At 38.3% G+C, this 13044-nt stretch overlaps 1 protein-coding gene across 15 annotated transcripts in view; it reads right to left on the bottom strand.

Annotated features, from left to right (window-relative positions):
- Positions 1–13044, bottom strand: part of VEZT (vezatin, adherens junctions transmembrane protein) — a 75312-nt gene that overhangs the window by 15162 nt on the left and 47106 nt on the right. For all 15 annotated transcript variants that reach the window (XR_011433689.1, XR_011433690.1, XM_023631499.2 and 12 more), the window contains 2 exons: positions 7910–8241; positions 5017–5210 (listed from right to left, as the gene is read on the bottom strand). Coding sequence is in view for 13 of the 15 variants with exons in the window: in XM_023631499.2 (XP_023487267.2) it covers positions 5017–5210; positions 7910–8241 (526 nt within the window). In the remaining 2 variants the exon portion in view is untranslated. The remainder of the gene's footprint in view (positions 1–5016; positions 5211–7909; positions 8242–13044) is intronic.

Genomic DNA, 13044 nt, shown 5'->3' with positions numbered 1-13044 from the left:
TCACCCTTCCTCACAAAAGACAAACTTCAATCTTGCACTTCAATTGTACTATTTTTACACTCAGAAGTTAAAAGTGGAAGTGAATTTCACAAGTAAATAGCTGGAAACGATCACCCAGGTGAGTTCAACTTTGATTAGTTATTTAAAATTGGTATCGGGCTGGCCCAGTGGCATACTGGTTAAGTCTGCGTGCTCTACTTTGGGGGCCCAGGGTTTGTGCATTTGGATCCCGGGCACAGACCTACATGCTACTCACTGAGCCATGCCATGGCATGTGCCACATACAAGACAGAGGACAAGTGGCACGGATGTTAGCTCAGGGACAATCTTCCTCAGGCAAGGGGAGGAGGATTGGCAACAGGTGTTGGCTTGAGGCCAATCTTCCTCAACAACAACAACAAAAAACATCTAAAAAGATAAATAAGTAAACTAAAACTGGTGTTTGGTATCTAATCACAGGGTTACTTAATCTCATATCGAGCTCTCTTTCATCAATTTCTCTCCACTTAAAAAGAAGTATGGTTTTAGCCTCTAGATTTTCACCTTTTAAAAGTAATGACAGATAATTGGTTGGGACCAGGGTTGGCTGGCACGGGCTGGTGTGGTCAAAGCAAGCTGGGCTGAGCTGGGCAGAACTCTCAGTAGCTGTGAGTCGGCAGGAAATGTGGCTTAGTAGGAGACAATCCATAGTGTCAGGTGATTGGTTATATACAAAGGATTGAGTAAATAAATATATTGAAGATAATGACAGCCAAGTTTCTCATAATCAGAAAAAGTAGGTACAAATATAGAAAGGGGGAAGGACAGAATAAATTAAGTGGTGTTGGAATTAAACTGGAGGTATTGGTGTGAACTTATGGTTTATAACACATATGGACAGACAGCTATAGAAATAGATATACGTGTGTTAAATGTATATACACAGATATGTTTCCCAGGTTTGTACACTGAGAAGTGGTAAAAGCAATAACATCCTGGTGGCTATGAGCATATAGCACCCAGATCTTGGTTTCTAAATGCAATCTTCCATTAAAAGGAATGAGGGCTTGGGGCCGTCCTTGTGGCTGAGTGGTTAAGTTCACGGGCTCTGCTTCCACAGCCCGGGGTTTGTTTGCTGGCATGGATCCTTGGGGCAGACCTACACACTGCTCATCAGGCCACGCCATCCCACACAGAAGAACTAAAATGACTTCCAACTAGGTTATACAACTATGTACTGGGGCTTTGGGGAGAAAGAAAAAAAAAGAGGAAGACTGGTAACAGATGTTAGCTCAGGGCCAATCTTCCTCACGAAAAAACAAAAAATGAAATGAGGACCTCTTGGAGACATGGCTGATACGAGGACTGGGGGCAAGGAAAGTATAAGAAAGTAAAGAAGAGCTCAAAGAATGCTGGTGACACAAACCATGTTGAATGGGTTCCCTCTGGTCAAACTTTGGACAATTTGAGAAACAAAACAATAATATAACAGTAACAAATTATGATTCATCAAATAAAACAAGAATCTATGGTGCCAGCCTGGTGGCACAGAGGTTAAGTTCGCACGTTCTGCTTTGGTGGCCTGGGGTTTGCCAGTTCAGATCCCAGGTGCGGACCTCCACAGCGCGTGACAAGCCATGCTGTGGCAGGTGTCCCACACAGAAAGTAGAGGAAGATGGGCATGGATGTTAGCTCACGGCCAGTCTTCCTCAGCAAAAAGAGGAGGATTGGTGGCAGATGTTAGCTCAGCGCTAATCTTTTTCTTCTTCAAAAAAAGAGGGGCTGGCCCTGTGTCCGAGTGGTTAACTTTGCATGCTCCACTTCGGTGGCCCAGAGTTTCACCAGTTCGGATCCTGGGCGAGGACATGGCACTGCTCATCAAGCCATGCTGAGATGGCATCCCACATACCACAACTAGAAGGACTCACAACTAAAAATACACAACTATGTACTGGAGCACTTTGGGGAGAGAAAGGGAAAATAAAATCTTAAAAAAAAAGAAAAAAAAAGAAGAATCCATGCATCCATATTGATATAAATAAGTAAATAAGTGGAAAAGAGGGATGCTTTACTTTATAATAGAATGCCAACTAAGAAGTACAAAAGGAAAAATGGAATTAGAAAATTACTATTTGGCAGCCATCTAATTTAAGCAAAATCTAATTTAAGCAAAAAGTATCAATGGATGCTAAAGCTAGCTGGTGAAAAAAAATTTTTTTTTTGAGGAAGATTAGCCCTGAGCTAACATCTGCCACCTATCCTCCTCTTTTTGCTGAGGAAGACTGACCCTGAGCTAACATCCATGCCCATCTTTCTCCACTTTATACAGGGGACGCCTACCACAGCATGGCTTGCCAAGCCTTGTCATGTCCGCACCCGGGATCCAAATCGGCGAACCCTGGGCCACCAAAGCGGAACGTGCGAACTTAACTGCTGCGCCACTGGGCCAGCCCCTGGGTGAAAAAATTTTAAGCTAATTTATTTTATTTCATTCACTTATAAAATTCAGTCTTTTTGGTATATAATTTTATGAGTTTAGACAAATTAGAGTCATGTAACCACTACTACCACCACAATCAAAATATAGGATAGCTCCAGCTTAAATATTTACTAATGCTGCCTTATCCAACTCCTCATACCCATGGAAATGTTTTCTGTTCCTATTAAATTTTACCAGTTTAAGAATGCCATGTAAATGGAATCATATAGTATGGAGTGATTTGAGTCTGGGTTCTTTTGATTAGCATTAGTATTAGAAATTCTTCCATCTTACTGATGTATCAGCAGTTCATTTCTTTTTTATTGCTGAGTAGTATTCCATTGGATGGATGGATGAAACAGTTTATCTATTCACCAGCTCAAGGTTATTTGGGCTGCTTCTAGTTTTAGTGATTATGAATGAAGCCACTATAAAATATGAGTATAGTTTTTTGTGTGAATATTAAGTTTTTATATCTCCAGAGAAAATATCTAGCTATGATATGACTGGGTCATACGGTATGTGTATACTTAATAATGGGAAAAAGTTTGATACAGAAAGGATATTTATATAATCTCAAGGTATTTTTTTTACAAAATATGTATCATGAAAGACAAGAAAAGCTAAAGGAGAAGACAGAACAAGAAAACTAAATGCCACGTGTGATCTGGACATACAAAAATATTATTAGACTAATCAGTAAAATCAGAACAAGGTCTGTGCATCAGAGCAATACTATATCAGTGTTGATTTCCTCATTCTGATGGTATACTGTGGGTATGGAGGAGAATGTCTATGTTTTTCAAAAATGCAAAGAGAAGTATTTAGGGGTAATGGGATTTCACGTCTGCATCTTACTCTCAAATGGTGCAGAACATCAACAAAAGAATGCACAGACTCATACACAGAGAGATAAGGCAAATCTGTCAACAACTGGAGAGTCGGATGACCTATTTTTGTGATATTCCTGTAATTTTGAAGTAACAACAAAAAAGATATTGCTAACTAAATCACTTGTTTCTTAAAAAATTCAAACATTTTATTTCAAGTTGTACAGCAATGGTCATTATGAGCGTTTCAGTGAGATAAGTTTGTGAATTACTTGGTCTTAATTCATATCGTTATTACCTATGAGCAAAAGCCACACATACAGTACATAATTAAGAAATGGCGTATCACCTGCCCAATGATTTGGAGACAGTTTTAACAATCATGTTTAAGTGAATGACCAAGATTCAACATCTCAGAGTATGCTAAAGGAGGGGTGAATGGGATACATCTTTTAACACCCAATGGTCTTCTCAGTGTTTCTACTTACAGAAAATGTACGCAAAAGCTCTAGCCTTAACTCACATCAAAAAGTTAATATGCATAAATATTTACACATATCAAAAACCCTTGGCAAATGTATACTTTGTAGAAAAAATTATTCACCATTTACATTTGAGATATAAAGGAAATCTATCGGTAATATATCAGTAATTAGCATGGTAACATTTTCTTTGAAAAAAGTTAATACTTTTACTGTAAGGACTTATTCAGCTTGTTTAAGACATTAAACCAAGTAAGACAGATCTAGCTTTAAACAAAACAATGACTAATAAGATGATAAAGCATTAATTATCTTTGGCAGCAACAGAATTTCTGTACATAAATCTGATCAACCTCATCATAAAGGTCCAAGGTATAAACACCGTATTGGTTTGTATCACAAGTTTAAACATTAATATACTGAACATTTACAAGGAAATCAGTGAAATTAATTAAAAAACAAGTATAAAAGCTGGGTCAAATGAAAGCAGTTTTGCAGAAAACTTCAAGACTGCATTTTTACCTAGCAAGTACAAGGCACTCTGATGTTACCATTAAATAATGGCACTTAATAATACATTTTAGACCCTTAATAACAAATATGCAGTACCACTTATTATGGCATCTGTATACTATTTCTGAATGACTGAAGTAAGTATTTTCTTTTTTCTTTTGATGAGGAAGATTCACCCTGAACTAACATCTGTGCCAATCTTCCTCTATTTTGTATGTGGGTCATCACCACAACATGGCCACTGCTAAGCAGTGTAGGTCTGCACCAGGAACTGAACCTTGGTTGCCAAAAAGGAGCATGCAGAATTTAACCACTAGGCCATGAGGCCAGGCTCCTGTTGAGTATTTTATCTTAAAAGCAAAACTCAGTTTCTGGCCCCTGACTATGAAACTCATTATTACCCTAACTGGAAAAGAGTTTCTGGAAATTCTAATAATTAAATAATACTATTAAAATCTATCCCTTCACTTAAGTTTTTTAAAAAGGAGGCATATGATTCAGGGAAACTTTAAATAATATTAATTTTTTGTTTAATAGAAGGCGATAATAATAGGAGGCAAGACTTTATATTCAGGGTCAATTTGTACGTATAAGCTCAATCTTTTTTAAGTAAACTAAGAAATTTTGTCAAGTCAGTTTCATCATGGAGATAAGAAATACACCTGATAAAATCCTACCAGAGTGGAATAAGCATTTCTGGTAAGTGTATGTGAAAGAAATCTCTCATAGTTACCTTTCTTATCGGTGTTCCTTCGTAGCAGTTTGTCCACTTGAGAAATGGCCTCTTCCCAGCAGTTGTTGCTCGCTTGAACATGGGGCTGAATCAACTTTAATTTCTGTTCTAGGATTTGATAAGCTTCTGACACTAGTTCTTGTGTTTCTTTAGTACAAACAAGCTTTTCAAGTTCATCTTCAAGAATTATTACCCTGAGTAATAAGGAAAAACAAACAGATTTCTAAAATACAAAAAGGAAAATTTATAATTCACAAGGCTTAGTTAAGAAATAAGCTTATAAGATGAAAAAAGTTCTGAAGATGGAGGGTGGTAACAGTTGCAGAACAATGTATACGTACTTGATGCCACTGAATAGTGTGCTTAAAAATGCTTAAATGGTAAATTTTATGTTATGTGTACTTTACCACAATTTTTTAAAAAGCTCATAAAGAATATCATATATTTATTCAACAAATATTTCTTGCACACATAGTGGGCATTTTATGAACTGAAAGGATAGATTAAGTCCATTTCCTACTTATAAGAAACTTATGATTGAATCAGGGAAACTATACATATATAAATACAATAAATATCAAAGTTATAATACCATTTTATTTCCATTTTACAGATGAGGAATTAAGCCCAGAGAGTTGAAGAAACTTGTCTGGAGTCATGCAGCTGGTAAGCTGTAAAGCGGGGCTGAATCCACAGAGAAAGAAAGATACAGTGTTGCAAGAATTCAGAAGGGGAAGTTACTACCAGTTATGGGTACACACAGGGAACAGCTGAGGAAGAGGTATTTTTGAGGTAGCACCGAAGGATTGATAAAATTTGAGCATGTACAAAAGATGAGGAAGGTCATTCCAGATGGTACATGGAAAAAGGCATTTATATAGTTTGGCTAAACTGAAGGAAAGGAGTGCAAAATAAAGACAGAAAAGCAGACTGCAGTCAGGTTCTGGCAAACCCGTTCTATGGGATGTTTTATACAGACTTTGGTCTAAGCTGCTACATTCGGAAACCAGTGAAGATTTTCAGTTAAGTGAGAAAGCAAATATATGCCTTAGAATCACTAATCGGGCAGTGAGCACTCTGGAGGCAGGGAGAACAGTTAAAGGGTTATGTCCTAGTTTAGGCAAGTTAGAGTGGGAACAGCAAAGGGGACAAGTGAGAGGGAGGAATGGAACACAAAACTATTATTTAGATAACACTTTGAGTGTACAGCAGTGCTATAGAACAAATCAGATATGATGGTTTGTGACTGGTATACTCTCTAGTTAAAATATTTTGAGGGGCTAGCCCCGTGGCCAAGTGGTTAAGTTCGCCCAGGGTTTCGCTGGTTTGGATCCTGGGTGCAGACATGTCACCGCTCGTCAGGCCATGCTGAGGCGGCATCCCACATAACACAACCAGAAGCACTCACAACTAGAATACACAACTATGTACTGGGGGAGAAGAAGTAAAAAAAAAGAAGACTGGGCAACAGTTGTTAGCTGAGGTGCTAATCTTTAAAAAAAAAAATTTTTGAAAGGTGACACACCATAACGTGTAGAATATTTCATTTTTAAACAGGGAACATACTTTCCACACATAATCCCAAGGTACAAAGCTCCTCCTTTTCATTTTCATGCCCATCCAGTGTAGCACTCTTCCTTCTCTGAGCCATCATCCCTCATTCTAATGCATTCCATTACGCCCTGTATATTTCTGATTCTATTGCCAAAAACTAATTCTCTAGAGACACTGGATTAGCCTAATGCAACCTTTCCACTGAAATCTTGTTTTCCTCTGATGATGATCCAGCCTTTGCCACCCACTCAGGTGGAGATCGCCTCATCTCCCATATTCCCTGTGGAAGGCAGGGAGCAGCTAAGGCCAGCAGAACATCCCTGCCTCATAGCTTAATTTTTCCTTAGGTCCTAACCTTAACATCAGCCTTACGTACCTAGCTCAGAACTTGTATTGGTGGGTAAAAACTTACCTACTCAAAATGTCTTTCTGACCTTAATTTCCTACCTTTGTATATTATATCCTTCCTCACTCTAGTAAACTAGTCTTTAGATTTTACTGAGACTTCAAATCCTTTTGAACCATTTGTTTATCTTTCAAAATTGATTGCTGCCTTCCCCCTTCCACTTCTTGCCTGCTATCTAGGGCCAAGTACGCCAACTGCAGTCTTTAAATTCCTATGACCCTCCCGATTACCAACACAACATGAATCCAACCATTCATTTTATCCAGTCCTAAACTGCAAGTCTCTGTCACAGAAAATTTTCACTGGAATGACTGGAACCTATACTTTACTAAGGCAGAGTACCAACAATACTACGCAAAGTAGAAGACCAACAAATATAAACTATGGGCCCTACGTTATACTATTCAACTGGGGTCAAAAAGCCTTTCCTGTGCTACAGAAAAATGTCCAAAGCTGCTGAATTTATTTAGAAAGTCAGCAATATGTTACTCTTCAACTATACATAACAATACCTTTTTTTTTTTTTTTAAAAAAAACCACTTCTTATAATTTATCGTTCCAGTGCTGGCAGATATTTCTCTTAGATTGCAGGTCCCAGTTTAAGAGCCCTACTTAAAAAGAGTTAAAGCAAGCTCATTCTTCATAAACTTCTCCACTTCAGCTCTCAAACAGAATGAACATCTGCTTTTGTCGCATCTTTCTAGGTTTTCTTTTGAAATCAGGCAAAGTGAAAACTGTAAATGACTCCCCTGAATTATGGTACTTACAAATCATTGTTTCTCTGCTACATTCATAGCTATAAACCATCCTTCATGCTGCAGGTCTCAATTTGGCTTCTTCTTTCTAGCTAGGACATAAGCCAACAACCACAATGGCACAAGAATGAAGCTTGCTAATCACAGGAACATTTCCTTAAATGGCTTCTAAACTTACTCATTCAGCAATGCTTTCAGATGGAGCTGTAAGCTGCGCACTGCTGTGTGAATGTTGCTCAGTTCTCTCGACTTCTGTTGAGTTTTGGATAGACGCTGGGGCACTGACTGGTGCTGAGTTTCAAAGTACCGATAGAACTCATAGCTGCGCTTAAGCTCCTCCAAGCAGGCAGAATGGGCACGAGGGAGACCTTGAGTCACATCGGATAAAATATGATGAGGCAAAAGTGCTGGAGTAAGGAACGGCCCAGGAGGTGAATTAGCTGTAGAAAGTAACAGGGCTAACCGTCTGAAGAACTCTGAACTCTGTGCCACCCAGAGTTGGAACAAAACCTGAAAAAAAAAGAGAAAAAAGGCCTAGATCAACAAAATGTATTGGCTAACATTCAAAACAAACTACAGACTTGTTTATCTTAACTTCTGGTTTAAATTTTTCACTTTATCCTAAGTAATGAAAAGAGCTAGGCTTGATCTAACTCTAAGATTAGCCAAGAATGTTACATCAAATTATGCGGTCACGGCATGTGAGGAACTTCTGATTCCCATACAGCAGGTAACACCAGTACCTAATTTAGTGCAGCTCTGCCCTAGAAAACAAGTGGTGATGGAATGAGACACATCTATTAGAAGTAACAATTCCTTGATGAATTATTAAAAAACTTTACACAAAGGAGAAAAGACAGTAGGAATGATGGACCTATATGAGTCCAAAGAAATGAGTCACTGATGGATCCAGAGTTTGGGGTTCACAACTATACCACTGTTTTGGCCTAGGAAATTGCTAAGAAATAACATAAAAATCAGTCCCAGAGTGATCATACCTAGGAACGTCTGGCATGAGAAACTAGAAAATCCATTCTGGGGGAACACACCATGAATCCAGGCAGCAAGGGATCTCTTCAGACATAGTCCTGTTCAAGGGCAGGACAATATCCCCCAAACAAACAAACAAACACAGGAGGAAACAACCTAGTATGAACAAGAGTTAGCAGACAACAAAAAGAGGACTGAACCAATTTAAATTCCAATTTTCCAAACTACGAAAATGGACATTATTTAAACTGTTTTATTAAATGAATGTTAAAATTATGCAAATAATGAATTAAGATAATTTAATGTAAACCTATTTTACCATTAACTTATTTTTTAAAAACGAGCAAGGCCAAATCTCCAAATTGCTAAAGACACACTATCTAGGAATTCTTGAATATAAACAAGCTTAACTCCTAAGGCTTCTTATTTAACTATTAAATTTTGTCACTACAATGATTTTCTATATCCTTTATTTGTTCATTCAGCAAATATTTCTTGAGCACCACGATGTGCCAGGCACTGTTCTAGGTGCTAATAATACAGCAGTGAACAAAAGTGAAAAAAATCCCTGCCCAGATGGAGCTTATATTCAAATAGAGGGGCAACAGATAATAACAAGAAGAAGATAGTTTCCTGGCTGATGGGCTACGGGAAAAACACAGTAGGGAAGGCAAACAGTGAGTGTGCATTTATGTGTGCACACATGGGGAGAAAGGAAGGGTGGGGTGGGGTGGCCAGGAAGCTCTCTAAAAAAGCGTCACCTGAAGGAACTGAGCCATGAGACTCAACAGGGAAAAGAGCTCCAGGGAGCAGGAGGTTCAAGTGCAAACTCCTGCAGCAGGAGTATACCTGGCACATCTGAGGAACAAGAATGTCAGCGTGGCTGGGGTACAGTAAGCAAGGGAGAGTGCAGTAAGCAATGAAGTCACTGAAGTAACTCTGGCTTTTACTCTAAGAGAAATGGGGAGCCCTGAAGGGTTTTGAGCAGAAGAGTTACATGACCCGAGTTATGCTGTAACAGGCTCATTCTAGCTGCTGTGTTGAGAGATGACAGGGAGATGAGAGTAGAAGTGGAGAGACCAGTTACTGCAATAATCCAGGTGAGGGTTAATGGTAGTTTGTATCACAGTGGTTAGTGCCAAGAGGTGAGCAGTAGTCAAGACTCTGGATATACTGTGAAAGTACAACTGTCAGAATCTCTTGATGAATTGTTTGAGAAAAAAAGTGTTATCAAGGATGATTCCAGAGTTTTGGCCCACAGCAACCAAAAGAATCAAGTTGCCATAGCTTACTGCCACTTTAAAAAAGACTAACTTATTATCTAATCACTACCATATTATCCAATTAAACCAAAACTCTGAAGTATACATTTTTTTTCTGTTTGTTCTTTGGATAGTGGAGCTGCTCTGGATGAAGGGAAAACCATAGTTTGTGGGCAAACAGGAAATTTTATTTATTTATTTATTTTGAGGAAGGCTAGCCCTGAGCTAACATCTGTGTCCATCTTCCTCTACTTTATACGTGGGATGCCTGCCACAGCATGGCTTGAGCAGCGGTGCGTAGCTCCACACCCAGGATCTGAACCAGTGAACCCTAGGGCACCAAAGCGGAATGTGCAAACTTAAACGCTGTGCCACTGGGCTGGCCCCTAGGAAATTTTGATTTAAAGTATTTTCATCAATGAGGATTTATTTTTCTAAAGCAGAAAATATACTACATTACAATAATTTAAAAAACTAGTTAAAAATTTAAACAAGGAAAAAAACAGGCATAAGGACTCTGTACTAAATATCTTAAATATGTCTCCCCCAGATACAATGAAGAAGTGGTTTCCTTTCCCAAAGGTGCAGCATTTGCTCTTGTTAAGTTTTCTTTAGGGAAGATATGTGAACAACAAAAAATAAATCCAAAATGTATTTCCTTTGTAGGACACAATGACGATTACACAGGAAAACAAAAGGCCGTGACTTATTTGTAAACCTCTATCACCACATTTTTTTAAAGCTTTAATTAGCGTTGCTCTTTTGAGAGAGAATTTTCTTATAAAATTTAACTCACAAAATTCATTTTTAACTTCTTTTCCTGGGTACAATGGCAATTATACAAGGTGGCAAAACATGGTTTTAGAACATTACAGGAGTTTTCAGCAGTTTATAACCTCCATAGATCTCAAGATAAGGCTTCTTTCAGAGGCTGATATTCCTGGTGACAATGCAACGCAATCACTGAGTTTGGTTATAGATTAACAAGCAAAAATCAAAATACTAGTTAGTCTGATTTGTAAAACAACACGGGTGAGCAAACAGGATCCAGCTACAACTAGCATCATTGGGGGTGGGTGGGAGATAACCGAGAACAAGCCTCACATTTTGGAGCAGGTCACATCAGATGCAATTTTAAAAATTAGCTCACATTTATTAATCACTTACTCTATCCCAGGCATTGGATGGGCAAATATTTAATCCTTTGGAGGTAAACATTATGATTATGCCATGTTTATAAACACAGAAACAATGATTTGCTCCAGACCACATCAGCAGGTAAGCGATGTAGTCAGAGTCAAACTTGGAAAGTCTGACTCCAGGGGGTCCACCTTTTCTCTTTGCTGCCTACACTTAAGCCAAAATACAATTCAGGATTTAACAAGCTTTTGAAAACAACGTATCAAAAGCATAAAGAAATAGGGAAATCACTGAGATATCTTGATGAGTAAACAAAAAATAATTTTAAAAAGGAAATGAAGAAATATGACCAAAATTCTTTCTCCAAATCCTTCTTAAAGAATAACAGCTATTACCATTTTTGAGGACTAATTATACAAAAAGCCCTTCTGTACGTATTTTGTATGTCTTCTCATTTGACCTAACACCTTGTAGGGCAGATGTGGTAACTCCCTTTTAACAGGTGAAGTAAGTTCAAAGAATAACTTAATCAAGGTCAAATGGCTAGTCAGTGTTAGGGCTAAACTATAAACCCAGGGCTGCTCAATTCCGAAGTCTCTGCATTTTCTTCATTAAGACTCTCTCAAACTGTCCTTTGAAAAAAACCTTTATTTCCATAATAGAGTAAAGCATGGTCATTGTATTGAATTTGGGAGTGAATGGAATTACCTAGTGTCACCACTCCCAAAGAGTAGCTATTAGTATCTTGGATTTTCTCCCAGACATTTTTTTTGGATAAGGAGATTGGCCTTGAGCTAACGTCTATTGCCAATCTTCCTCTGTTTTTTTCCTCTCCAAAGCCCCAGCACATGGCTGTATATCCTAGTTGTAGGTCACTGTAGTTCCTCTATGTGTGATGCCGCCACACCATGGCTCAATGAGCTGCGCCTAGGTCCGCACCCAGGCTCCGAATCAGTGAACCCCGGTCCTCTGAAGCAGAGCACACAAACTTAACCACTTGGCCACAGGGCCGGCTGTCTCTCTCAGTCTTTTTTTAAAAACAGAGCTGTGGCAATACCGCATATACGTTTACTTATCCTGATGGTTTCATTGGTGTTAACAGACATTTCTCCAAGTTTTTACAAAATCTTCATAAGAAAGCTGTAGCTGCTGCATAATGGTCCAACATGCGGCTCTACCATAATTCATGCAGCCTTTCCTCTAATGCGGCACATTTAGGCTGTATCCCATTTTTCACTATTATAAACATAGCTAATAAGCAACTTTGTACATAAAGCTTTCCTCTATTTGGAATCATTTCCTTAAGAAAGACTTGCAGAAGTGGAATTACTGATTCAAAGCATTTTGCTTTTTTAAGGCTCTTTATACGTCACATTGCATTCTGAAACAAATAACTTTAGGGAACTAAGGAAACCAGCAAGAAAACTATTGCAGCAGACGAGTAAGAGAAGATGGCAGCCAGGACGAGGATGGTGGGAAGGGGTATGGAAAAAAGTGGACGGGTTTAAACATTTTCAAGTTTGAACCAACACAAGAATCTGCTGACAGACTGGATATGAGGGGTAAAAAAAGGCATAAAAAGGATGGTGCCCAGGTTTCTAGCTTAATAAGTTACATGGTGCCATTTACCGAAATGGGTTAGAATGAGGGTAAGAATAAGGCAAATTTCAAGCAACAGGAAAGAAAAAACACAGGAGAATATGAGTATTTATGTGAATCTAAAAATTTAAAAGATGTAGAAGTTGATATACAACAGTCTCAAAACAAAGTGGGTCTTGATAAATATGCTGTCAACTACACTTGCACTGATTTTCATGGTATCAAGTGAAGCTTTAAAGACTAGAAACAAAGAAATATCTAAGTGGAATTTACTAAATACTGAAAAGGAATTTAAAGACATTTGTACTGACTTCTTAAAACT

The sequence above is a fragment of the Equus caballus genome, chromosome 28 (assembly GCF_041296265.1).
Source record: "Equus caballus isolate H_3958 breed thoroughbred chromosome 28, TB-T2T, whole genome shotgun sequence".
In the NCBI taxonomy this organism is placed as follows: Eukaryota; Metazoa; Chordata; class Mammalia; order Perissodactyla; family Equidae; genus Equus; species Equus caballus.
The sequence above is the reverse complement of the archived record's forward strand: the minus strand, read 5'-3'. Positions and strand labels throughout refer to the sequence as shown.